The 27,321-nt window shown below is 43.7% G+C and overlaps 1 protein-coding gene across 1 annotated transcript; it reads left to right on the forward strand.

The window, feature by feature from the left end:
- On the forward strand, positions 1 to 25,784 carry LOC139048704 (mitochondrial thiamine pyrophosphate carrier-like). The gene is made up of 6 exons (XM_070523199.1): positions 1 to 252; positions 762 to 917; positions 4,058 to 4,237; positions 8,474 to 8,657; positions 11,706 to 11,797; positions 22,419 to 25,784. Exons 1-6 carry the CDS (start codon positions 127 to 129, stop codon positions 22,656 to 22,658), a joined length of 978 nt encoding a protein of 325 aa, XP_070379300.1. The 5' UTR covers positions 1 to 126; the 3' UTR covers positions 22,659 to 25,784.
- The last annotated feature ends 1,537 nt before the right edge of the window (positions 25,785 to 27,321 follow it).

Consider the following 27,321-nt stretch of genomic DNA (forward strand, 5'->3'; position numbering starts at 1 on the left):
CCCAAGTTGCCAAGCATGGCGGGCGGTGTGCGCTGCGGTCTGCGTGTTCGAAAAGCGCGTCGCCACCGGGCTGACCTTCCCGTTAGTACAAGTGCAAGAGAACGAACGCATCGATGCTCGCTTTAGATGATCGGACACGGGGGCGGAAAGGACGACCTCGCCCATGTCGATCATATGATCGCCGGCGCGATCAGCGGGTTCGTCACACGTTTCCTTTGCCAGCCGTTCGACGTCGTGAAGATCCGATTCCAGGTAAGCCGACGCTCCTTGCGCCGCGATCTTCCGACTCCTTTGCTACCAGGTATAACAAAACATTAAAATGCTGGGCGTGTGGTCCTTGTATACTTTGCAGACTTTGCAATGATACCACGTGCGATCGCAAATGTGAATAGTTGCAAGCTTATATGTAATCCGGAAGAGTAATGTTCAATCACGATCGAACAGAAACGAAACGTCGTGTTCGCTCGCGATTGTTTTTGAAGGCGTCTCGTGTCAATGCAATAAAAATTCATCTCCGATCGCTTTCGGAGCATTACTTTCGGTAGCGTTCGATTAGGAAACACTCGTGTATTTCACGCTTGTATGTATTTGGGTCAACGCACCGGGCGATTGGCAGATAACCGGCACACCTGTAGATAACCGCGGCTACATCAGAGTGACGCAAATGGAGTCATACGTTTCGGTGCTCCTTTAGCCGGTCGCTATAGGCACTTAATTAGTAGGCTAGTACAGAACGTAATGCGCGTCTCTGTTCTCAACAGCTACAGCTGGACCCCATCAAGGCGTCCCACCCGACTGCCAAGTACACGGGAGTATGGCGCGGGACTCGGCGCATTCTTCGCGAGGAAGGCATCAACGCCTTCTGGAAAGGACATGTGCCCGCTCAGATGCTCTCTGTTGTCTACGGTGGAGTTCAGGTGAGCTAAGCGACAGACCGCGGCGAATACGTTGATGCGTAGCGTGTCAACAAACGGTGCGCCGCATTTGGAGCACGTGGTTTCCGACAGCTGACCTTGGGGACTGCCGTAGCAGTTGCAGGATGCTGTTGTGCTGTTCGTCTAAATTTTACTGCGTAATCAGCAACTCGCACGCCGCTTATAAACGCCCTCACACCTTGAGACGCGCATTTCGGGACGTACGCTCGTGTGAAAGGAAAACAAAAATATTGCCTCACTTTGAACGCACCCGAATGTGTCATCCTACACGGTGGCCCGCTAACCTTTTTGCCGTCAACTTTAGCATCTGTTTATTTCTTCGCGGCAGGCACGACCTTGCCAGTATATTACGTTTCGCTTTGCTGTGTCAGACGACGTTGTCTGCTAGCGTTCGTTGACGCCACAGTTTCGTCCCGACGGCCGGTAAGAGCGGGCGCTGACACCCATCTGTGGCTCCTGGTTTCTGGGGCGCCGGGTTAAGCGCGGTACGCGCGCTCACTCTCCCAAGGTCGAGGCCTTCGCACTTTTGTTTGTTCGTTCTTCAGGACGGTGTACGGGTTTGAGTTGCGAAACGCGCGCGTAAACAGACGAAGGAAAGCGAGGAGAGAGGGCCACGCAGCTTTGCCAGACGGATGAAGCGTCGCAGAGGCGTCAAGCTTGCTGAGAAACAGGAAGGACACTTCACTGCAGAGCTCTTGTTTAACAGCTCGTCTCCATTACTGTCCGATTCCCGTCCAACAGAAGCTGGTTTCTTATGCATCTAGCTGATCATAAATTACCGAGAATGGGGCAGTGAGCAGTTGTTAGAATATATTGAAGACCATTATTTTAGGCACATTCGTTGATTTCCGTGAAGTTATAAAGACCAATAGCATATTACACTGTATTGAATATAAATTTAGAAAGGCTGTGGAGGCTGTGACATAAATATAAATTCATTTTGTTCTGGCATGAGTGGAATACACGGTGTTCGAGTGAACATTTTCAAAAATTCTTAAAGGTTGCATGTGGCAGATCGCACCATTCGAGTTCATGGGGTGGTCAACTCGAAGCAGCGGCCACTACTTACACAAAACATTGAAATGCATGATCGACTAATTAACAAAAATTTGTGAATTATATTTTAAGCTAATGTACCCTATGGCCCATATTGCCATTTACAAATTGTAACCAAGCAAGTACAAATGACAAGCAAGTTGCACTGAAGCCATTCCCATTCCATTATACTTGGGCCATGGAAAGTTGAGCAGTGATACTGCAGTGTCCTGCTTAGCACAGCTTTGATGATGCTCATTATGTCGAAGGGTATTTACGCATACACATATTTACATTATGTGTATGTGTAAATGCTTTATATGTAATATATGCTGGACAAGTTATGTACTTTTGTGAGCAAAAGTGGCAGAACACACAGCAGAATTTAAATGGCAATTGGCCATTACTTTACAGAACAGTCACCTTTTATTATAGCATTATTATTGTCTAAGGTATAGTCATGTGCCTGAAGTATATATTCAACTAGAAAATATCTTCAGCTGTTACAAAAATATAGGTGAAAACCAAAGGGCAATGCATTAGTTTTGCACACCTGGATACCTTTATTGCATCGTGCATATCTGTGCATGCCTCTCAGATGCTGCACGGTACGAAGCCTTCACCGTTTGTGAACATTTGAACAAGGTTGGCCTTTTGTTCCCCTTTGTTCCCCTCTCCTCTTTTTATAACGTTCCCCCTTTGTTCTTCCTTATTTTTGTGTATTATTTATTTATTGGGTGCCGCAGGTTTACTCTGTGTGTTCATCCGCTTGCATGGGCCATTGCCTTTCTGCAGCATCTGCACACCTTCTGCAGCCCTCAAATTTCAGTTTACCTTTTCAAGTGTACGTAAAGTATCAAGCTTGAAGGACATTTCATAGCCGAGATGTCCAATTTTTCTCAAGCTATTGCATGCCTGCGTATAATGTTGCTCACAGGCTATTGGTACCAGGTATTGGAAAACTTAAACGCTGCACATGTGCTCTTTGAAAGTAGTTCCATCTGAAAAAAAAAATTGTGTATCTTTCTAGCTCCTGTACAGTGTTAGAAAAACTCTGGGAGAAGAATGCAGCAGTAGTGTTTGGACCTTTGTGCAGTTTTAGCAGCACATTACCCTAGTAAAAACATTGGTGTGGCTCTTTGTGTCAAAATATTAGCATACATATTTTGTGGTGCTTGTTGGCTTTAGTTGTACTTCCTTGGTAAACAAAAGCAAGTGATCTGTTAATACTTAGATGCTTTTCTTCACATGTGTGCAAGCTATTTTCTGCATCTGGTTAAATTGTCTAGGTATATAAGACAAGGCTCTGAACTGTCGAGACTATTTTTCCTAAGGAGGAAGGGGAGCTATCTATGCGTGCCACTAGGTACGCATACTACACTATTCTTTTTCTCAGTTGACCAAGCAACATCTTTGTGTAATGCTTCATCTCCTCACTCCGTGGCTTTCTTTTGAGCTTCTGCCACCATCTGCATCAATTATGCAGTGATGAGAACAGTGAAAGAACAATGTTTACCCATTGAATTCTGTTTTCCTTTTGGGAAATTACTAATATCAAAGAGCACATTCATTTTATGTTTGTAATGGAAAGGTGTACAGTCAAGGAGCATATCATGTTTAGGTGCCTAAGCCATTGCGTGATGCAACACAGTGATTAACAGTATTTGAACAAGGGTGGCTTCAGGCTGGAGCCCACGTTTCAACGAGGGCAACTGTCTTTGTCAGGGCAGCTACTGCGTCGGTAGTTGTGCTGACAAGGACATGTTCCCTCATCGAAACATTGGCTCCAGCCTGAAGCCACCCTCGTTCAACCACTGTTAATCACTTCACAGAGTGTGTTCGACACTGCATACTGGCATTTGCAGATCATTAACATAGCTGGTTGTATGTGCTAACCTTGGAATAATGTGCTCAAAGAAGTGGTGGAAAAGAGCAGGCACACACTATCTCCTGTGTCTTTGATCGTTGCCACTTGCAGTTTTCTTCTAAGCACCTCGGCAGGAGTTCCTTCGCTGTGTGTGTGTGTGAAAGCTAGCTTCTCTCGTGTAGCTAGCTTCTCTCACTGTGGCCGTCATTGCCACGTGCAGTTCTCCTCTTGGGAATACCTGACGCGGCAGCTTGAGACGGGCCTTGGACCCGACCGTGGCCAGCAGTGGCACAACAGCATCAACTTCACGTGCGGCTTTGCATCAGGCTGCATCAGCACTGCCGTGGCGCATCCTTTCGACGTCATACGAACCCGCCTCGTAGCACAGATGGAACCCAAGGTGGGTTGCCAGCACTATTGTTGTGCGTCCCCTCGTTTTGAGGAGCCATGCATTCTTCTTTGTTCATGGAAAACAAACTTGCCTAGTCACTAAGCAGTACAGTAATGAGCTCCTAAACCAAATATTATTCCTGTACGGGGCAGCTTAGAACCAACTCCTTCACTTGAAATGTGTGTTATTGCCTTGAAGGGACACTAAAGAAATAATACGAAATTCTGGGGTTACATGGGCTGAAGCCATAATTTGATTAGTTATGAGGCACATCATAGCAGAAGATGCTAGAATAATTTTGACCCCCTGGGGTTCTTTTAATGTTCACCCAATGCATAGCACACGAGTGTCTTTGCATTCCGGCCCTATCGAAATGTAGCCGGTATCTAACTTGATGCTCAGCAGCGCAAGACCATATCCACTGAGCTGCAACGCAGCGAGAAAATAAAAAGATATTTTCATGTTGTGGTAATAATGAAAAACCGAACATTGCCAAAAGTGTTGAGTTGAGAATCTAAACCCTTTTTGGGCAAACTTGTGCCCAGAAAGACAAGCAACACTTAAATCACGATAGTGGTGAGCATAGTAATTTGTTGTCGAATTTAAATCCTTCAAATTGAGTTTGTTTGCTATTTATGTATGTCTCACCGTACAATCCAGATTAATCACTGGTGCACACACACATTCGACAATGTACCTAGCTATACACATATGCGATCTGATGAGATGCACATCCTTTGCTGTAGAGCTGCTGGCAACATCAGAGACATTTGCATACTGTAGGCATGCCTTGCACTGAGCAACAGCTTGATAAACAATATCTAGTGGAAAACGAATGCAAGCAAAAAGTAAAATGATGCATGTAAATATAAAAAGATGCCTGCTCTGATTATAGCAAAAACAAAAAAGAAATGCCTGGCTTGTTGTCATGTAGGTGGAAAATGGCATGTGAAAAGGGGTGCGATAAAGTCACTAGATTTTTTATGACTTGATTTCAATTTCTTTTATTACAACTTGCCATGGTGGCTGAATGTTGTGTTGTAGCATTTCTCTTAACAAGTAGGTGGTAATTTCCCATTGCATGGTATTTCATTCGTTTTGTGGATATTTACAGAATTTATTTGAACCGTTCATTTGTTCCAAGCTTCCACTGCTTTCAGTGCGCCATTTGCAGGCACGCTGCCATTTCCTGGCCTCGCAATTAGTTCAGATACTATAGAGTCTGCTCGAGAAAGGCTGTATTCCAAGGTTTGATATAAGCTGGCACAGTGGGGCTCAAGTGAGGACACCAAGGAAAATGTGTACATATTTGTAACACAATAGGCGTACTAGCAGGCCCGTTTATTCAAAAAATTTAGGATGTAGGAAGAAGACGACTGTAAGGAAGAACGCTTCTGCAGTATGCCATTGAATTACACATGACAAAATGAAACAAAGAAGCATCTTTGAGTGCAGCTACAATTCTGGGTGCGCAAAATATTTGAGGACATAATGGCACCTTCACAAACTTCATGAATAGCAACAATATTTCAGACAAGAATCAAAGTATGCATTTCAGTATACTTAACTTCTTTGTTTTAGCTAATAGAAATAATAGGACCATTAAGCAAAACCAACTTCAGCCTCAGTAGCTCACTGAATTTAGCTTTGATAACAGCTGCATGCTCGTATCACATAGCACAAGTAATGTTTTGCAGTGCTTCCACGATATCAGTTTTTGGCGAGTTTTTAACATTGTGCGGCTGTTTTCTTAGTTCTCCTCTCATTGATGCTACCCATGCATAGCAGTGTGGCAAATTTGCATTGGGAACTAAGATGCCACATGAGGGTGACACGGCCGCACAAGTTCACACCCAGCTGCCCTTGAGTTGCGCAGGCATTGTGGGAGCAAGCAAACTATTACTCAGAACTGTAGCCTAATGAAGTTGTGCACAGGAAGCTTAGCTGCTGAATCTTCTAATTAATGCTGCTTGACAATGGTTGCAATTAGCCTTTCAGGGTTCTCACTCATCATGGCCTCCAACTGCTGGTGAAAGTCGACCTCCTGAGTATCATCTGACGGTTGGCAGCGCTTGTTCCTCTTTGTCTTGAATGATCATTGGCGAAGAACTCTTGTGTCACCCGGACAACAAAGGATTTCATGAAATTCAAGAGTGTGGCAATCTTGAAATTGCTGTGGGCTGTGTGTAGCGTGACTAGTACAGTTTATGGTTTTATCTCATGTGTCAGGCTCAAAGCTTACACCCTGGAATAATTGTGCTGGACAGGTGGACAACGGGTTCTGGAAGACAAGGCTAATTGCCTAGACAGATGGAAGAACTTGTATTTTTTATGGCGATTTGAAGCCGTGTTCTCAAGTACCTTGGGCACCCAGCAGACAGAACGCTGCTCATAAGATATAGGCCAAATGAAATTATCAAAAAATGTTTTGATCATACATGGCTTAACACCCACTTTACAATCAACTTGTTATGACGCATATGAAGGGCCTTTAATCAAATGTTTCGTGCTAAAAAAAATTTATCGTGGCACATTTCCTTACATTTTTAGAAACCTATCCGAATAACTGCAGTGTCTATATCACTACCAATAAGCAGTTATTCCCCTTCAGATGTCAGTTAGCTCGGTCTGTAGAAAATCTAAATTTTCTACACATACTTACACCTTCGGCGTCGTATAAGCACAGAGCAGAAGGACAGATTAGAAATTTTGAATTATGAAGTCGTTCTGTTAAGACCACAGACGCCAACTTCATGACTGAACTCTCTGAAAAATTTAAAAAATTGAATACCTGTTTCATGTGCAGAATGCTTTGAAAAGACCCAGCCATTTTAGAAATTTGCCTAATGTAATTTGCTTGTCATAAACAATGAGAGATGGAAACATACTGCATAGACACATCCTGGTACCGGCAGCAGACACCAGTGCATACAACTTTTTTAATTGCGATTGTACCTATGTGGGCACTACAGGTGAATTTTTGCCATCTGCACCACTGTGACGTTCCGTAGGAAGTCCAAGTGCAATAAGATCCTATCGTGCCCTGCATGCCATATGCTGTGTGTGCAAGGGGAAGCATGCAAGGGTGAGGCGAGAAGGATGGTGACTTGATGCGCGCTGTCTTCTCGCATGCTCAGTATGTGCACATAAAGAGCAGGGAGCTGAGCGCGTGGTAACATGATGAAGCGTGCACTGGAGGGGCAGGTGAGCAGGCCTTGCAGCCATGGCTCCGAATGGATGTCCCCGCTCCCGAGTGCAAATGTGGCCCGCGCGCCCTATCTTGGAATTAATTTGCAGCGGGTGCAATGCTTGGGCGAGCCAAGATGGCTGATAGCTTCATGCACACTGTCCTTCTATATGCCTAGAGTGTACCCTATGTCCCTTAGTCTTGTTTCTTTGCACTGTTTGTTCATATGTCAATGCTTCACCTTCTGGGCAAAACTGTGAAAAAATTAATGTATATCAATAGATATTTTTGTGCACATTTACTAGTCAGAAGTGGCTGAAATATGCGCAGCTAATTTTAGAGAAATATTTTCATGCGTGCTTTTACTATTGAGGCACTATCTTGGCATGTTGCAATTATGCACGCAATGCCTGGAGGTCAGTCGTGTATCAGTGTCCAACACGCAATTCATAAGGGTGTAAAGAAGCTACGGACCATGCAGTGAGTGATGGAGCATAGAATGATAGGCATAATGCTAAGAATCAGGAAGACAGCTCTGACTATAGTTTGTGTCCAAATAAACCCGCCAGGATTGATTCTCTTAATGTAACTGATAAAGATTTCAAAGGCACTGCTTTTGTGTACTACATGTGCCTGAAGCGATTGCAACAGCCAGAAACTCGACATGGCTGCCATGTTTTGGGTATCATTTATTACACAGCAACCACGGGTGGATATGGAGAGCAAAAAATGGAGCTGTGCAGGCTGTTATCTGCATTGGGGAGATAACCAGTGGTATATCAGGGTTACATACTGGGTGCCAAAAGAAGGCAAGCGCAGTTGAGGATGGCTGAGAATCACGCGGTGTGATGAGGAAATTTGAAGGCATAAGATGAGGTCTGCTGACGTAAGGCAGGAGTAATTCAAGAATGCCAGGAGAGGTCTGGGATCTGTAATGAATGTAATTAGGCTGATGACGATAGTCAAAGTAGCATACTGAAAACACAAGTTTCAAGCCTTTTTCCTTTTCACGACCTTGGCAATCCCCAGTGAGCTCCTGCTGTGTGTGTTCCATGCAGACTTACCATTCTATAGGGCAGGCGGTGAGCTGCATGTGGCGGCAGGAGGGCCCCACGGCCTTCTACCGTGGCTTGCTGCCCACCCTTCTGCAGATTGGGCCCCTGTCGGGATTCCAGTTTGGCTTCTACTTCTTCTTTGTCAACCTCTGGGAGCTGCTGCTCCACCCCGAGAGCCACGTGACCGGTACGTGCACCCATTCCCTTGACACCATGATGTTGCCTTCGAGCGGGCACACTGTACCTGAAGGAACACGAACATTCCAAATTATGAATGCTGTCATAGTTCAGTGACAGCGAAAAAGCAGGGAAGAAACAAAAGACTAAACTATAAATCATTTATTGGGCTAAGTTGGGCCCAGAAACAGGCAGTGCGGGAACAATAGCAGCAAGCATAGTCGGTGATCAGGTGAACTAACACAGAAGCAGCTCTCAGTCAGCCATTATTTTTACCTGGCATAGAAAGTACCAAATAACACTCGAAAGCAGGGCAAAGGCTCTCAAGAGAGCTGTAATATCTAACTCAAGGTACACTCAAGTTCGTAGATAATATTTTAAGTTTAAAAACAGACTAGGAGTATCAATATGGACAGGCAACGCAACAATTACCATTTTGAAACAAAGTGACAGCACCAGGCATCAGCAGCAGTAAGAAAGTTAAGAAAGGAAGTACGCATGCAGCAATGCAAAATGGATGCTCGCGTTTAAGTCAAAGTGTTTGATTTGAGAATCGGATGTTCAGTTTCCTTAGATTTAGTGGGGGTTGAAGGTATTTGGTTGCTACAATTATTAGGGTGTACCTGCATTGCATTTGGATTGCAAACCACTCTAGGTGCTTCTTGTAACACAACCAGGAATGATGACCACCTTTCACTCTTTCTGAGTTTAGTGTATTTGCAACTTCATTTGCTCTTTCTGAAAGCAATAAATCAGAGTTTTCTAGCCACGATTGTGTTCTATGTTTATTTTTCTACTTTTGAAAGCAGAGTATATTCTGTATTTGAACTCACACGAGCCAAGTGCACTCATTGTGACTCGAACTGAAAAACGCACGCTTTTTGTTGTGCACCAGCCTTTTATTGTTCATTACCATTATGGCTGATTTATAAATATTGCTTGCGATTTCCTGTGGACACCGAAAATGTAACAATTTTTTACTCCCGTCGACTTGGAAAAATCAAATTTCAGAAGACTACAAATAACATCCGCAGTCCCAATAGGACTTCACAGTCTGATTTCTCTGACCCGCTCTATGATTCTATTCTGCCCACGCAACGTGACCTACTCCATCGAACCAGCGTAAAACAACAACCAAAATTTTGACGGCCATTATATGAATATTTTATAAATAAACTTCAGCAATGTTTCTATTTGCCTAATCCAAGCTCATTTTGCTTTCCAGTACAGAACAAAATGCCCTTTCACGGCATCCTCACACAATAAAGTCTATAGATTACTTTAATAAGTATCCAGGATATCAAGTAATGAAATAATTCTTAGTATTTTTCACCAAATATGCATAATTTTTAGCTTTTGCATTTTGGCTCTATTATTTTGCAAGCCTTGCAATTCCCAAGTCTGCCCAATGTTAGTTTGCCAAGCCAACCTATAACATGGCCATGCCAAGGCGAAAGACACCATGTGGCTGTGATAGTAGCTAGTGTAGCGGGCAGCATCATCACCCTCACGGACAAGTGTTAGTTATTGTGCGTTATGAAAACAGGGGAAGGGTCTGAGAGGACATACGAATGGCATTACATTTTATGAAGTTTTTTTTTTAGAAATTGCATCATAATCAAAAACCTGCAAGTCAAAACCTGCAAATCATGGCTTGTAGATGCTGAATTCCAATTTTTCAACACCATTTATCATCTTTAGCATCACCAGTGCTTTTTTGTGACTGTCTATGTCTCTCACCTGTGCAATGTCCTATTACATTATGTTGATGCTGACATGTCTCATTTATGCCCTTTGGAAATTTTCTCATTGGCTGCACTGTAACGTAAAGCTAGAAATGTAAATATGAGCTAATAATTAATTCACAATATTGCATGCATTTTGTAAGCTCACGGTTCTCTACAGTTCATGCATATATTACTATAATTTTCCTTTATTTAATCAAATGGAGTGGCAGTGAATTTGACAGTGAATTGCTGATGGTATGGTAGTCTTGTTCATCAGCAGAGTACCTTGGCTGCAGTGATATTGAAGCAAATTAAGTTTACCTAAGCTTAACGCCGTTGCTTTCGTTAGGCCCCTCATTTTCTTTTCTGATTTGCTTATATGCAGCATGGTGTGTTGATAAGGGAGGCCAGTATAAATTAATGTTCCTGGTTTGCCGCTGGTGTCTTAGCTCTCAAATTGCGTGCATAAGTTAGATTTTATTGCGGGTTTTGCTCAGTGCCATCTTTAAGTGCAGAGCTACATCCAGCATAAAGGAGAACATGTCATCTGCAAGAGTGTTGGCCGAAAAATGTCATTTCCTCTATAAATAGGGGCGCTACCTGTCCTATTGGAACAGTACCACTCGTGGTGGATGTGATTCAATAAAGAGCGGTTTCGCTCCCCAAGCAACAGACAGCGCCACTGTTCCTTCGACCTCATTTTTCATCTGGTGTCGCTGCAGTCGTTTACTTTGGCTTAAGTTTGGATGAAGCTGGTATAGTTACCGTTTCCGAGCACAACATTAATACTTGCATTGCCGCTCTTGAGATAACACGGAGACCCGCCCATGTGCACTAACTTCTGCTCCTAAGTGCATGTTTGTATATCACTCTTATTACAAATATTGCAGGAACGTTGCATTATCTATGGAGAGGTTAGCTAAACACATAGGACAAAGGTTAAATTTCTGACAGCTGGTAGAGCGCACATCTCGGTGCTCTGTCACTCTTTCCTGGCTGCACAGTCACGGCTAGTTGAAAGCAATAACAAAGAACCAGCTCACCTGTAGCATGAAATATTTTGGAACCAACATGCACACACACAAAAAAAAAGAACTGGAGGCTAGCAGGGGACAAGAAAGAGGTAATCAAAAAAAAAAAGAAGACACTCAAGCGGTTCAACAAACCCCACTGCAAAATTCAAATTCCTGAAGGTAATTGAGCACAAACAACCTGATTGATTGGTCAGAATAATGACTTACCCTGGGCTCTCGTATCTGTGCAGTATCCACTGTAATGATGCCACCCTAATGCCAGATGTGTGTGTGTGTCTCTGCCCCGTGTGCTGGCAGGTATGAGCCAGAGCGTGGCCTGCGGAGCCCTCTCCGGCTTTGTGTCCAAGACACTCGTCTACCCCCTGGATCTCATCAAGAAGAGGCTGCAGGTATGTCTTTGCCAGCACATTTTTGTCTTAGCTTCGACAAAGAGCCAGTGGCCACATCTTATCCATCCTGTGTGGCACTTCCTTTGTTAACAATTTCTGGTCCAATGATTCCTGTGACAGTCATGTTTTATAGAATATATGTGACGTCAAGAAAAACAACCAGCAAAACTATTATTGTCGGCAAGGTGAATTACATAATTTGTTTACTTTACGCAGCAGGTAAATGTGGCCCTCTCTGAAATTTCAAAAAGATCCATTTGTTGCATCGCCCTGAAGTTCTGCCTCCGCACTCTACTTTTGGAACCTGCTTGTAGCCTACTTAGGCTCTCACAGAATTGTCTTCAAATAATCTATGGCTGTATTTCATACCATGATGATTGTGAGCTAAGACGTCTGAAGAACCATGTGCTACATACAGCGCATTGAGTTTTTGGTATTTCATGAAAAAAAATATTTGATTCCTTGCCAAAACTCCAGTGGGAATTTTTCCTCATGTTCCTCTGGGTTTTTTCATTCCAACGCACGAAATGCAAAATTTTTACTTCATCATTGTAAGAAATTCGGACCAGAAAGGGCTAAGGTTCGTGGAAGCAAAGGTTGGAATCGCTGTTAGAGACGCCTATTTAGCATGACTAATGCTTATATTTGTACCTAGGGGGCCATTAGTTGGCTTTCATCATTCTCATTCTTCTTGTGTCCATCTCGTCTTTGCCTTGGTCAGGAGCTGCACCAATGCATACCCTGCCTAGGGAGAGTGAATTGTTTGAAAGATGCATATCGAGAGGGCACACCTGCCACTTCTAGGCAGGAATTAAAGGAGTAGTACCAACATAACATTTTAAGCTTCTCATTCTTTTGCCTTAAAGTCCTGGACTTCAAAACCCTAGGAGGAATACTGGCAAGCTGCTGAGTGCCCTAAATAATTTAGTATAATAGCTTTTCTCCCAAACAGTTTTGGTTTTGTTTCCCATATGCGTCTGTCGTGAGTCGTGACACATAAGATGAACATGTGGAAGCAAGACATGGTGATGTTTTGGCAGTCGCTCCTGCTTGCTCAATCGTCTACTGCACTGCCGCTCATTGCGCGGCCCAAAGTGGCAACCTGACAGACCAGGGATAGTTGTTGAAGAAATGTTTAAAAGTTGCAAGATAGCATCACTGGCAAAGCTAGTCTGTCAAATTGTACCCAGTATAGCTAATTCGTTTTAGCTTCCCTTCAGTACCGAGTGTGAATGCTCGTAACTTACCATGACCTTTGATTGGTAACTGCTTACTGACAGTCACCTAAACTGTGAATTGTACAGCACAATATGGTATATTTTAATCATTGAGATAAGAAAGAAAACAGTACGTTGAACCAGTGGCACAGCCAGGAATTTTTTCAGGAAAGAGGGTCGGGGAAGGAGGAGGCTAGTGCTTTGAACGGGGAGCGAGTTTGAAGTCAGTTGTGTGTTGTCACAAGTTTTTTTATGCTGTGAATTTTAAATTTCTGTGTACCTGACACTTGGCATAAAAAAGTCAGGTACATAGAAATTTCAAGGGAGCACATGCTCGGTGTTGCCTCCTCCATCCACCTCACCCCCCCCCCCCTCTGGCTACACTTGTGCATGCAACAGGTGGCATTACTCAGAAATGTGACCTCTTGTGGCTGGTATTTAGTGTTCAAACTATGCTCGATCACACTCTAGTCATGAAATACTTAAACTAATTATTCAATTATAAGGCAGTCACGATTATATAAGGTGAGGGTGCTGTAGGAGGATCCAAGAAAAGTGCTTTAATCATGCACACTAATCTAAGGCAGTACACTGTAGCCAACAGATGATTCAGACTCGACGGAGATTGCCCAAAATACTGAATAATCGGTAGAGCTTATACACGAATTTTGCATTGGGGTGTGGCTTCATGGCAGCATGGTGCATGTTGCAGTAAACCCTCACTATAAGGCGAATTTCACACTGCCATGAAGTTGCACCTCTAGGCGAAATTCGCATATATTCCTCGCCTTGTCTTTACTAGATTGTTTTAGTTGAGTGTCCTTACAGTCCACTCCAAGTTTAACCTGATAAGCCACAGTGGAGCGGCGGGCAATTTTCATGTTTTAGTTATACGTTTAGCGTAACGGAGCACACCTTTCGTAGTTGCAGCACCCCCTGGCTAAATTCACGATATTGAAACAAAATAACAACACCCATTGATCGCTTCTATAAAGTAAAACGAATATATATATAACTTCCTTGTCCATGAAGTATGTAGACGTGTGCTTGTAATGCATTAACGGTCCATTTTATTCAGTGGAAAATAAAGCGCCGTCTTTGGGAACGCCGCGTGATAGCCAGCGAGCTTGCTTTCTGCATCCATTCCAATAGTTTCTGACACCAACGCTAGCCAACGTGCTGCACAGTGCGCACCACATTCTCCCATGCTGTGGGGTATTCAAATGGGTCAGTATTGCAACTTCTTGTAGCAAACATAAATCTTAGTCTATGTGAAATCGCTTTTGTGGCTTGCACTGCACAGACGAACATAAAGGCGTGGTTGAAGTGCACGGCATGGTCAAGAACATGTCACGGGAGGCAGCCATCTTGGAAAGAGCGAGGCAAGTAAGAGGCCTCGATGGACACACGAGAAAGGGCGCACGCATTTACCACCCTCGCTAGCGAAAGACTGCAGCGATGCTCCTCTCGGGCAGCTTGTAAGCGAACCGTGTTTGTTGCTCTGCTAGCCCGCTTCCGGCTAAGTAGAGGGCGCATGCACATTCGCACTTCTGCTCTGCTCAGCTGCTGAGTGGAGCGTAAAAACGCCAAACTAAAACACTGTGCTATTGCATTTTTTTAAAAAATTCTCGCTCTCATTATATGTGCAAAAATGAAGTAGTGCCTCACTTGCTAAGTTTTATTAGTTCCTACAATTTGCGCTGGTGTCTCAAATATGGATCCCCGGATATGTGGCACTGCTACCGCCATATTGCAACACTAACTAAACCTATCAGCCTTGCATATAAGGTGGGGACCTGACATTGAGGCTAAGTATTCTGGGAATAAACCTCGCCTTATGTTCGAATAAGTACGGTACATTGTAGTGCCTTTGAGCTATCGAGTGCATGGTTTCAGTGGTAAGGCTGCAAAAGTCGTTCCCAAAAGTATTCTGCATGCACAATTGCATTAAAGTGTACATCTGGGATGTCGTCATCATCATCAGCAGCCTGGTTACGCCCGCTGCAGGGCAAAGGCCTCTCCCATACTTCTCCAACTACCCCGGTCATGTACTAATTGTGGCCATGTTGTCCCTGCAAACTTCTTAACCTCATCCGCCCACCTAACTTTGTGCCGACCCCTGCTTTGCTTTCCTTCCCTTCGAATCCAGTCCGTAACCCTTAATGACCATCGGTTATCTTCCCTCCTCATTACATGTCCTGCCCATGCCAATTTCTTTTTCTTGATTTCAACTAAGGTATCATTAACTTGCATTTGTTCCCTCACCCAATCTGCTCTTTTCTTATCCCTAAACATTACACCCATCATTCTTCTTTCCATAGCTCGTTGCATCGTCCTCAATTTGAGTAGAACCCTTTTCCTAGGCCTCCAGGTTTATGCCCCATACGTGAGTACTGGTAAGACACAGCTGGTATACACTTTTCTCTTGAGGAATAATGGCAACCCTGCTGTTCATGATCTGAGAATGCCTGCCAAACACGCCCCAGCCCATTCTTATTCTTCCGATTATTTCAGTCTCATGATCCGGATCTGCGGTCACTACCACCCTACCCCCATCTGGGATGTAGCAAGTTGCAATGTCTGAAGTGTGTCTGCTGCCTTTTTGGTCAGAGACAATGTCAGTAGCATAGAGAGATAAGTGGCTATGATGTGGTACCTTGCCAGGCCTAACCAATGGGATTATGATGGAACAGCTTAGGAAACTGCAGACACTCAAAACCCAAAGTGTATGTTTATTCTGTTAATGTCGTACTTCGAACACAGGTTATACAGCACTAACAGTTCTATAAGTGCCTTAAGAAATCAGTGTTGCAAGTGAAGCAGGTGCCTCATTTCAATTCAAATTGGTTGGCCCAAAGTAGGTGTTGGTTTCTTGTCGGTTTTCACCCAAACTTGGTCTTTGCACAAAGTTGTTGCTAAGTTTCCTGGGGGCATGGGCTCAATCTGGGCACTGAGCAGACAGACGCATAGTAGTGTCGTGACGAACACATAGGCACACACTCTTTATTTTTATTTATTTTTTATTTATTTTCAAATACTGTTGGCCATCTTGGCCGTAACAGGGTGGGTACAGCTGGTTTGCACATAGCGTAAAAAAATGTAAACACTTTACAAACGTAAATTGGACATGAAGCAATGAATGTTGGAAATACAATGCGAAACAATGAAATACAAAAACAATAGTTTGGCTAAGAAATACATGTTTCTAACATTGTGACAGTGATATTGGAAGCAGCATGAAAGAAAGACTATTGTATGTATTTCTAGAATGGTGTGACAATGGTTGCACGGCACCACTAAGATTAAATTTCATAAAAGTTTTTAACGTGTTCCTCAAAGATTTCAATGCTACTCGACTGCAAAACAGACGCCAGCAAACTGTTCCATTCCTTAATCGTTCGCGGAAAAAATGAATAAGCGTACATGTCCAGATATGCTTTTGGAATTGAGAACATGCAATGATTGCTTGATCTGACGTTTCTAGCCCGCCTGGGAGCAAGATAGGGCGTGGTTTCAATATTGAAGTGGCCTTTTGACAACAAAAAAAGAAATTTAAGTCTAGCTAACTTCCGCCGTTGAGCCAGTGGAGGCAAATCAAGCAACCGAAGCATTTCGGAAACAGAGTCAGTACGATAATGGCGGGAAAGAATGAACCTTGCAGATTTTCTCTGTATCTTCTCAATGCGATTTATAATTCCGGATTGAAACGGATCCCAAATGACACTGGCATACTCTAACGTTGGTCTAATGTAAGTTAACTATGCAAGTAGTTTGATGGGTTAGTAGTTAGTAGTTAGTAGTTATTGGAAAGCCTCATATATACTCTGAAAGAGAGTACCACTTATACCCCTGTCACACTGGACGTTTTAATATCATTAGACTCGAATGACATTTGATGCAACGAATGCCATTCGATCCACGGTGGTGCTACATAGGAAAAATTCATGTCATTCGGTCATGACATCAATGGCGATTATTGCAAAAAAAAAAATTAGGGAGAAAGGTAGAACGAGCATTGTGTAAAATGTCTGAAAAGTCAATCTATTTCCTTTAATATATATATGGGGCGTCACTCCACTGAAATAACACATGTATAAAACTTCCAATTCCAGAATCTCTGGCCACTATAAACCAAAACAAGGCTTAACCAGCTTAATAGCCATAGCCGATAAATTGCAGACTGACGTGGCAGTGCTGAACGATGATGCTCAGTTGCAGTAGGTGAAGCAGTTAGTTGATGTGTTCTTTCCATTGCGAGCAACGCATACTAATCATAGGAAGAGGCTCGATCATCAAATAAATGCAGATGCCATTCGAGACACCAGAAACCCACGTACAGAGGTGCCCGATTGTTTACAGTATGGCCAACTAGTAAAGCGATGGCTGCCACACGCTACTGAGGTGTAGAGCAAACACACTTTGTGATAGCCTGCTGTACAGTCTTTCTCTAGTTAAAATGACAGACTCCTTAAAGGGACACTAAAGGGAAAAATGATTTCTTCTGCATCAGTAAATTACCGTTCTACAACACCAAAAACACCACTCTTACAACGATAAGACGTTTGGTAAGCCATAAAAAGCGCAAGAATGAAATACGGGTGGCGACGCCTACTTAAGTTCCCGCACCTGGTGGCTGTGACGTCTTGGATTTTGATGGCATCTTCTAGGGCCTACTAATTATATATAGTGGTACAGGTTGACTACATTGTGTGCTAAAGGAACCAAATATTAAGCATGGCAAGTTTCGGGAACCTTTACTCAGCCAACGTGGCCCAAATGCGAAAACATACTTTGGAATCCCTGACGTCACACTGACGTAGTGGCGTTGGGGTTTCGGCGCGAAATTTAAATACTGATACTTGGACCTTCATTTCCTCATCTAATAATCAAACTATATATATTTTTTTAATGACTGCCCACAGGGTTCTCAAACAATGCTACATTAGTCTAAACTGATTTATTGTTTCGCTTTAGTGTCCCTTTAAACCATGCAAAATTAATAGCCTCTTTACACGAGTGCTTCAGAAATTACAAACGCTCAATGTCATATTTTGCCTTGTCTCTGGAGTGGAAAGTACAGGGTATCTACCAACCAGGAAAACCGGGGAATTCTCAGGGATATTGAGTAGTCTGGAAAAACTCAAGGAGAACTCAGAGAATTTGTGCCTCTATCAGGGAAAATTAGTGATAATTTTGATGAAAAGGTCGAAAGTCGTGGTAATGCTGGCTTGAGTAACAGACAGGAAACGTAATGAATCATCTTTGACGCCCTGTCGTCGGCTAAAGGAGTTTTCCAGTGTACAGTCAACGACCGACTTTTCGGGTTCCCGATAATTTGGACGGCTTCGCGGCACCACCAAGTACCCCATAGAGGCAATGTATCAGAACATCTGAAATTTTGGATGCAAGAACCCTTCGCCGTCCCATTTTCCTGACTTTTTGCCGTGACCACAGGTCCTAAACGGCATTAATCAAAGCCACCACCACTGCCGTTTTGATAACCTCGCTGCCTCGAACCGGGGCTCTCGCATGCAGATCCGCTGGCAGCCGTAGCCACCACTGTGGCAACACTAGACCTAGCTGCTTCGCTTCGAGGTTCGCTATTGAGCTTCTTGCTGTTGGGTGCCATGTTTTTCATTGAAAGAATTCGCCGCTCTCAGCAATGGCACCGACTGCGCCTTTGTCGCCCTCGCGATTGCCTTAGAAGCTTGGAAAGCACGGTGCGATTCATAATGCCGGTTCCCGAAAGTCAGCTTTGTCTGTTTACAGACATGTTACTTGAAGCACATGCAAAAGTATTGCAGTGAAGCATAACAAGCGTGGGAAGGGGCTATTGCCACAGGACAAAGTATGTATTCCTTAATTATACACGCATGCAACCGGTATCTCCGGTTACAGTATGAGCACTGATATGCCTAATACGTCTACTGACAGGCCTTCAGAGCATTTTCGAATGTGCCTGTGGAAGTTTGAGCCCTTAAGGGCAGTAAATGACATGCATTTATTTTTTCCAACGGGCCAATCTTTCGGATCTTTTCGCGGCCCCTACAAAGTTAGAAAAATTTAACGTGGACTGTGCAGCTGACCAAAAAGATGCCCCAAGTAGTCCGTGGGGCGAACAAGTGGCGGAAGGAGGACAAGAACAGAAAAAACCTATGCATTGGGGAATGAACGGGAAAGGAAGCATGCAGCTACCATTTTGGAGGAGCTTGAGCTCAAAAAAAGAAAATATTGGCTGATGAAGAGATGCAGGTGTCTCTCATCCAAACCAAAATAAACTCTTTTAAGCCGTGTAACACAACACTGAAGAGTCGTGCACGGGCTGAGAGTATGTCAGGACAGTTGAGGTTGACACACCAGCTGATGAGAGAGAATCTCAATTCTGACAAAGTTTGGGACTCATACCACTGAGCTTGCTATCAGTTGATAGAAATAGCTCATATTCGAAAATAGGTGCTTCTGTATGCATCTCCTTTTTATTCGTATTTGAGGATGTCCGACTCGATTTGCAATTTTTTCGAAGACATTTTATTTGCTGTGCATTTTACTAACCCCTCCTTTCTATTCTCTTCTTGAATAACATCAACACTACTCCTTAGTACTCAAACTGGATTAAGTTTTTTTTTTTAATTTTTCCATGTGCTTACTAGAGAGTGACAGCATCAGGCGATGTGGTTTCAGCCCATCTTGACATAAAACATACCTAGTTCTGCATCACTCAGAGAATTTCGCAAAGGCACTCAAGGAAAACCTGAAAAACTCGGGGAATTTGGAAATGTCCACTTGGTAGACACCCTGGAGTATGCATTTGCTTTGACTGCAAAGCTGAATGAGTTTCTTGAACTCATTCGATTGCAGAAGTCATTCGATTCTAATGGCATTAAATGTCGCTGTGTATCAGCCAAATAATGTCATTTGATGCTAATGCCATTAGATTTGAATGACATTAAAACGTCCAGTGTGACAGGGGTATTACACGGCCATAGTGACCATAGATCAAAACTAGGCGGCACTGGCATCTAAAGCTGGGTGCACATGGGCAGTGCAAATGCCATCGAGTCATATTTTATCGACCCTTTCACAATCCATTCAGTGCTAAATCTCGCTGCTCTGTTTGCGCGATTTTTCTGCAGCCGCACTTCGAAGTATACAAGGCCATTTGTGGCTGGTGGGTAACCCTCGTGATCAAATACAGACACACCAATGCTGTGGGGCAAAGCATTAATATTGTCTTATTGTAGCGACAGTACTACTCGCCGTGGTTGCTCAGTGGCTATGGTGTTGGGCTGCTGAGCACGAGGTCGCGGGATCGAATCCCGACCACAGCGGCCGCATTTCGATGGGAGCGAAATGCGAAAACACCCGTGTGCTTAGATTTAGGTGCACGTTAAAGAACCCCAGGTGGTCGAAATTTCCGGAGTCCTCCACTACGGCGTGCCTCATAATCAGAAAGTGGTTTTGGCACGTAAAACCCCATAATTTAATTAAAATTTCAGTACTGTCGGTGTGCATTTCACCGAGTGACAAGTAAATATCGGTGACAGTCTGGTGGAAAATGTCACTGTCAAAGAACAAAACAATGTGCGCGTGATAATGTAGGCACTACACCTGAACTGCAAGCGCAAATCAAGCACTTCATTGGGTTAGGCCTTCTGTGCACAGTGCAAAGTAGAGCCCAAATGCAGGGCCTTCTTTCAATGCTTGTGTCTTCTGCGGCCGTTCTTTCCAGCAAATAATGGTGCACTGTCATGACATAGCAATCTTACCCTACGATATCTACCTAGCCTGTTTACACTGCTCTTCAATAGAAAAACAAATCCTTTAAAATTTCTCCAGTGCTGGGCAGAATTGAGCAGAGAAGCCCAACAATTTTATCACTGCACCAAACAATGCCTGCAAGCAGCAAGGAATTAATGCTCGGCGCTAGCATGCACTGTGCATATTGCAGGCCACGCAAAAGATGGGGGGACCTTGCACAGGCCTTGCAGGCGTGCCGCCAAACGGCTCAGCATATCCAGAGGGAAACGTAAGGGAGGAGCTCAGCTGCAGTACACATCTCGCATATGATGCGTTTCAGCAATACAGTGTGTCGCTACTTGGCTCCAATTCCAGTTGCAATTAACGTCGACATTAATCGTGAGATGGGTTCTTGCCTGGCATACCAATATGTATGCCAGGCAACCTGTGGCTGTGGCATTGCGCTGCTAAGCTCAAGGTAGCGGGCTTGATATCGGCCACAGTGGCTGCATTTTGATGCAGTTGAAACACAAATACGCCTGTGCGCCCACATTTAGGTGCGCATTAATGCATTCAAGGTGGTCAGAATTAATCTAGAGGCCCCCCCACTGCTGTGTGCCTCATAATCAGGTTGATTATGAGGCACACAGCCCAATTATGAGATTTTGAGGCCCTCTCTCCTTTAGAAGGACCCCACCTATATGTACTGTGGCGAGGAAAGCATATGTCGCCTTGAAGAAGACAAGTCCACTTGTCGAAACATTCGCTCCTGCTTTCACCTTGTTCTCGTTTTGCTCATCTTCTTGAATTTCCACCTCCCACCTTCCCCGTATGTTCATAATCAGGTTGTTATATTGCATTTCACTGACATTTATACACCTCACATTTTTCAACCTTCATAATTGCCAAATGTAATCCTTTTACATGAAGAAGCTTGTGGTAGAGTTTCTGCAACTTTGAAAGTACCATATTTATTCGTGTGGCCCACACATTTTTTTTTAATTTGCTGCAGGATACAGGCCCCACGTGGGGCAGGTTGATGGCTACTCACTGAAGCCTCAAACTGTGCTCAGACTGCTATGCAGAATAATGCCAGCACTGGTGGCCAACTAGAAACGCTTTTTAACTACTCGTCCTAATTGGTTCTGCTGCCATCGTCGTTTTGCTGAGCTTGCCTCATAGGATCCCTCCCAGAGCTGGCCGACCTTTACGCCATCCATGCTGTTTGACATGCCCGTCACTTTGAAGCTATCGACGACAGTCTCGAACAAAACCACACACTACACATTCAGTATCCACACGAACACATTTTGCAGTGACACCCTCTTTATGCACCCAAAGCACAACACAGCTAAACAATGAGCCGCTGCACAGCTGATTCTGTCAAAGCACACTGGTTCTATGCCACGCGATCCGGCAGCATATGGTGGTGATGCCGTCATCGACAAGACATTAACTTGTGCCGTCCAGTTGCAGCAGAATGTGGGCATGCACATGACACTTAGTGAAACCAAATTTTTGCCCTCCAAAGTTAGGGTGCAGGCCTTACCCAAGTAAGTATGGTGTGTGTCAGTACTCCGTTGAGCCATTTCACCCTCAACTTCCTGGCTTAATTGTTGTCGCTGATAACATCTTTTCTCTCTTTCCCACCCCACCCTCGATGCCAGGTGCAAGGTTTCATGGCACAGGGCATGCAGTTTGGGCGGTACACAGGCTTCGTCCACTGCATACGCTGCATCATGATGCAAGAGGGCGTGCAGGGCTACTTCAAGGGCTACATGCCAAGCGCCCTCAAGTCCATGGCCACCACCTCCTGCTACTTCGCCTCTTACGAGGCCGCCTGCGAGATGCTTCGGCTACGGCAAGGAATCCGTCAAGGCAACATCGCTGGGGGAAGTGACGATTGAGCCTACCCTCTGGTGATGCCTTCCATAGACCTCTGGAAGCCCTTTCTCTGTTGTGCGAGTGTGTGAGGGTTTGCTGCAACACTATGATTGTGGAGAAGGACAGCGACCGTACCCTCCTCCGTACTCCTTCCTGCATTTTACATTATGCGTAGGCTGCGTCAGCGCTAGACATCTTTCCTTACCAAGTGTCGCATGAATGGTGGCCGATTACCACTCAAATTTTGTACAGACGTAGGGTTTTCAAAGTGGTCTCAGCATAATTCCACATTTGTGAGCATTATGTGCTTGTTTCATTCACTTGGCCTAATTGCATGTCAGCTGAAGCGACACAATTAAAATAAATTGCGATTTCACTGCAGCAAAATGGTGGTGCCATCTGTCACCCCTAAGATGAACTGCACCTCTCATCATAGCAGTGACGGATGACAGCACTGTTTTCTTCAACAAAGCGGTTTTCCTTTAGCGGCATCGCGGCAGATGAGATACATTTTAACCTTACTGTATATGAAACAAGTAAATAATGCTCGCGATTGTGGTGATAAACTGAACCCACTGCGAAATGCTATGTCTGTGCAAAACGGGAGTGGGAATCGGCTAGCATTTTAGCTTCACAATTCTTGTGTACCTGGTGCTGGTATTTATGCAACACTCGGCAAAGTTTCAAGGTTGCACATCCATGTAACAATTTATGGCATTACGCAATTTGCAGAAGCACTTTCTGGTCAGTTCATACTGGTGACCGATGTGAAAAGCTTATGAAAAATCTTATATTTACAATAATGGTGAGAGTGCCTTTCTTTCTTACCTGTGATTTGTTTTCGGATTTCTGCCTCTTGCATTATATGCATTTAGTTTTGGAAATGCAGGTCGACCACCAGACAGTTTTATGTAATGAAGGAAATTGAAACCATCGAGCCGATCGTTCTTTTTCTTGAACTGAACATCACAGTTAAGACAAGCACATCTACTTGTGTCTCTGTCCTCACAAGTCAATGGCATTTGGAGAGGCAAGCAGTTGCAACAGGTTTATGGAATAGTACATCCTTACCAGACGTTGCACCATGTTTGTTTGTGTAACATTAGGATACAACTCCTTTTTTTGCAATAGAAATTAAGCGTAATATATATTTAGATACGCTACGTAGGGACAGTGCAGCTCTATGGTACAGTGCATTATGTTACATTGCTATGTTACACTATTGTACAGTGTGTCACAGTATGCTAAGCATGGGTCGTTAGCTCAGCACTGATTTCTCGTATTTTAAAAAATATATCGTAGATGTTATTGATCAATGTATGTAGCTTTTGAGTTTTCTATTTGTCGCATTTCAGTTCGTTGAAGGCTCCTTCCTTGTTCCTTGTACCTGAGTGCCTGGAAGGTGACGAAGTCCATTATGCATGTAAGCTTAATGAGAGAATCACACTGTGCTTTAGTTGCTGTCTTTCTGTATATTGGGTAATATAGCAAAACCAGATATTGCTGTTAAAACTATCATTTGTATGCTAGCAAAGATATCGTAAGCCTGCAATACCATGATGGCTACGTCACGAGGCCTCTGAGTGGCACTAATGTATTCAATGTTTGGGCCGTCTAGTCCATGATGAATTTAGAGATGTTTTCTTAAATATTTTCAGTTGTCGTCGCCACATTTAACTTCACTGGCGTGTAGTCAACGATAAACAACTTTGTGTGTTGGGTATCTCATGGACACATCTTCTGAAGTGTGTAAATCTGACGAAAATGTTTCATTTTGGATTGTGTACGGTCAGAACCAGTTATTAGCTGTGTGGCACATAGTGGGATTGCATTATGTTCATTGCATGATGCAGTAGTAGGGAGTTTTATGGATGTCAGTGTTTTTCTTTGTGTTTGATGTGTTTTTGATTACCGGTGCTTGGACAGATATTTGCCGTTACAGTAAAGGTCGGAGACGTTGGTGTGCTTTTGGTAGCCAGAGGGATGGGCAACCTGAATCATGGACAGAAATTTAGTTTTTCACAATCCTGACATATTGCATTTTGTTTGTTTCCATAATTTCCTAAGAATGAAGATTACCAAAGTAAGAGAGCTGTTTAAAATCTTTGCATGCAAAAAAAAAGTGAAATTGATAGCTGCAGCAGAAGCTGTTACGTTACACAGAACTTAGTCTACTTTAAAGCATTCAAAATATCGTTTACATTTCGGATGCCCACAAACAACAAATGTGTGCAGTTTTTTTTTTTTTCCACAATGCCACTTGCCAAATATGTGTACCAAAGACCTGCGCACATTTTTCGTGTTTTTTGATTTCGGTGCACTTCTGCTTAATGCACCTGGTCAACTTTTGCAGCATTTTTCCAGGCCTTTATGGCTCATTGCAGCATCAACAAGATATGCAGAAAACTTGCGGCTTAGGTGCTAGCATCCTGCACACTCACAAGCCATCCATTCTGGTGGTACGTCTTGCTCAAGTGTAGGCATTGTACAGAAGAATGCTCAATGTAAAGAGAATGATGATGGTATGAGCGGGACGGCACAGTTGACAAAAACTACTGGAATCTCAAGGTGGCTCTCATCAGTGTTGTTTGAGTCATATCTTCACATGGTCTTTGTTCTTTAGAACTCTTTTGCAGGTTGACATTGTTGGATTGTGCATGTCTGAACCTGACATCTGTTGTACCATTACAGTGCTTTGTCAAGCCGTAGTCTGCTCCGGTGTTAGTGCTCATGTACTCATTTCATTGTAGTTTGTATACTGGCAGAAACATATACTTGTGGTTTGTGGATTTGCCAGCTTCAGTGGGTTGTACTCGGCCAGAAACTATTTTTTGTGTTGGGCGTCTTGCGGACACACCTTCCACAGTGTCTAAACCATTTCATTGCATTTGCGTGTCGGACTCAGCTAGATGCCCTTTGAGGAACCCATCGCTCGGCACTCAGGACATGCGTGCACCGACAACTGGACTAGCGAATGGGTATAGTGCAGCCACACTAAACTGTGATAGCATGTATGCACTTAGGTAGCAGCAGATACTGTAGAGTTCAGGCTTTCTGTGCCATAAAGGCCACCTTTAAGTGCTCCAACACCACAGAAGCATCCGTGTCACCAACGCTGTAGCAATAAATGCTTAGAATGTTTGTTTTCAGTTTATGGCTGTCCTTGCTACATTGACTGCCACCCTGGCCCAAAGAAAGCATTGATGCTTCTCCAATTGTAAACATTCTTCAGTTGTTTTTTTTTTTCAATTTGTTTTTGTGGAACCAAGTTGATCTATGCAGTAGGCACAAGAAGCAGCTGATAGAAAAAGCCTGCTTTACAGTGCTGCTAGGCAATGTCACAAAATTGCCTCAGCAGCTGTAAGCCCCCTGGGGATTGGCACCGTCTTGTGGTTGGAAAGGAATTCTGCATACCTTTTAACAAAAATCCCATTTCGTGTTGGCATTTGGACCGTGGCAGCCGGAGAACAAGAAACAGGAAAACATTTTTTATGACAGACAAGCTGAACGGTCAGCCTGTTTCAAAGTTCTCAGCTTCAGAGAATGCAGGAATGGATGTAAAAGGAGAGAAGGTAAGAAGTCGACGAAAATGGTGAGTTTCAAAGAAAATGAACTACAATGTTTATTCAAAGTGTCAAATTTAGACCACTTTAAGCGAGAAATTAATTAATTGATGGTCTTTGGAACATCTTGCTGACAGTGGCCAAGGTCCCAAGAGAAGCTTCTCAGACAAAGGTTCATTCTTGAAATTCAGCAAACGCTCTTCCAGTGATAGTCTTTCCACTGCATATCGTAGGCAAGTGTACAAAAAGTGTTCTATAGTCTCTGGTAGAGCGCACCTCTTGTGGTCTGAACTGCCTGCAGGGTCAATAAGGTGTAGGTAATGCCTTGGCAGTTTGTGAAGCAGCACTCGCCCTAAAAAATGGAGTCTATAGAAAAGGGGAGCATGCAGACCACAATATGAATACGTCCCAGGTTGCTCACTGTTTGATTTTAGCTTGAATTGGGTAACACCGAGTGAACAGGTAAGCGCTTGTTGCACTGAAATGGACAAGTACATGAAGCTTCTATTAATGGCTCCACGGCTCACAAGCTAGAACGGTTGTCATGACCAGCAAAAGCATTGCTTAGTCTAGTGACACCAGGGGCCCTATTCTGAAACGATCCACTTCAGCAATGCTGTCACTGAGGCCACAGCTTTGCCATATGTGCGCACTAATTGGCTGTTTTAGCAAAATTGGATGACCTGCATCATCAACCAGCTAATCTGCGCGCGCCCAACGGCGAAGCTATTGCCGAGGCGATAGTATGTGGTTCGTTTCAGAATATGGCCCTAGGTGCTTCCCATGCTAGCAACCTCATTCTACGACACCACTTAAGGTTCCACATCTACCTGCAATATTTATTTCTGTGCCTTTTGAGGAAATGGCAGGCACTTTCTAATGATTTTCTATTTCCTTTCTTAAACAACCAGGAACTCACCTTTAATGGTATGCAATCCTTCAGCAGTTGCATGCAAGACTGCCAAAAAAAAATCATTTGAAATTTTCAATCTTAGGTGCCTTCACATTAAAAAATTGTTTAAATTATGGTTTTGCTAGCTATCAACCAAATGTCCAAGGCGAGTTGTGCCCTGAATAGTCTTTTCTTTTTTTTTTTTAATGTGTGCCAGGAATGTATATGGGA

Source organism: Dermacentor albipictus, chromosome 8 (genome assembly GCF_038994185.2).
Source record: "Dermacentor albipictus isolate Rhodes 1998 colony chromosome 8, USDA_Dalb.pri_finalv2, whole genome shotgun sequence".
In the NCBI taxonomy this organism is placed as follows: domain Eukaryota; kingdom Metazoa; phylum Arthropoda; class Arachnida; order Ixodida; family Ixodidae; genus Dermacentor; species Dermacentor albipictus.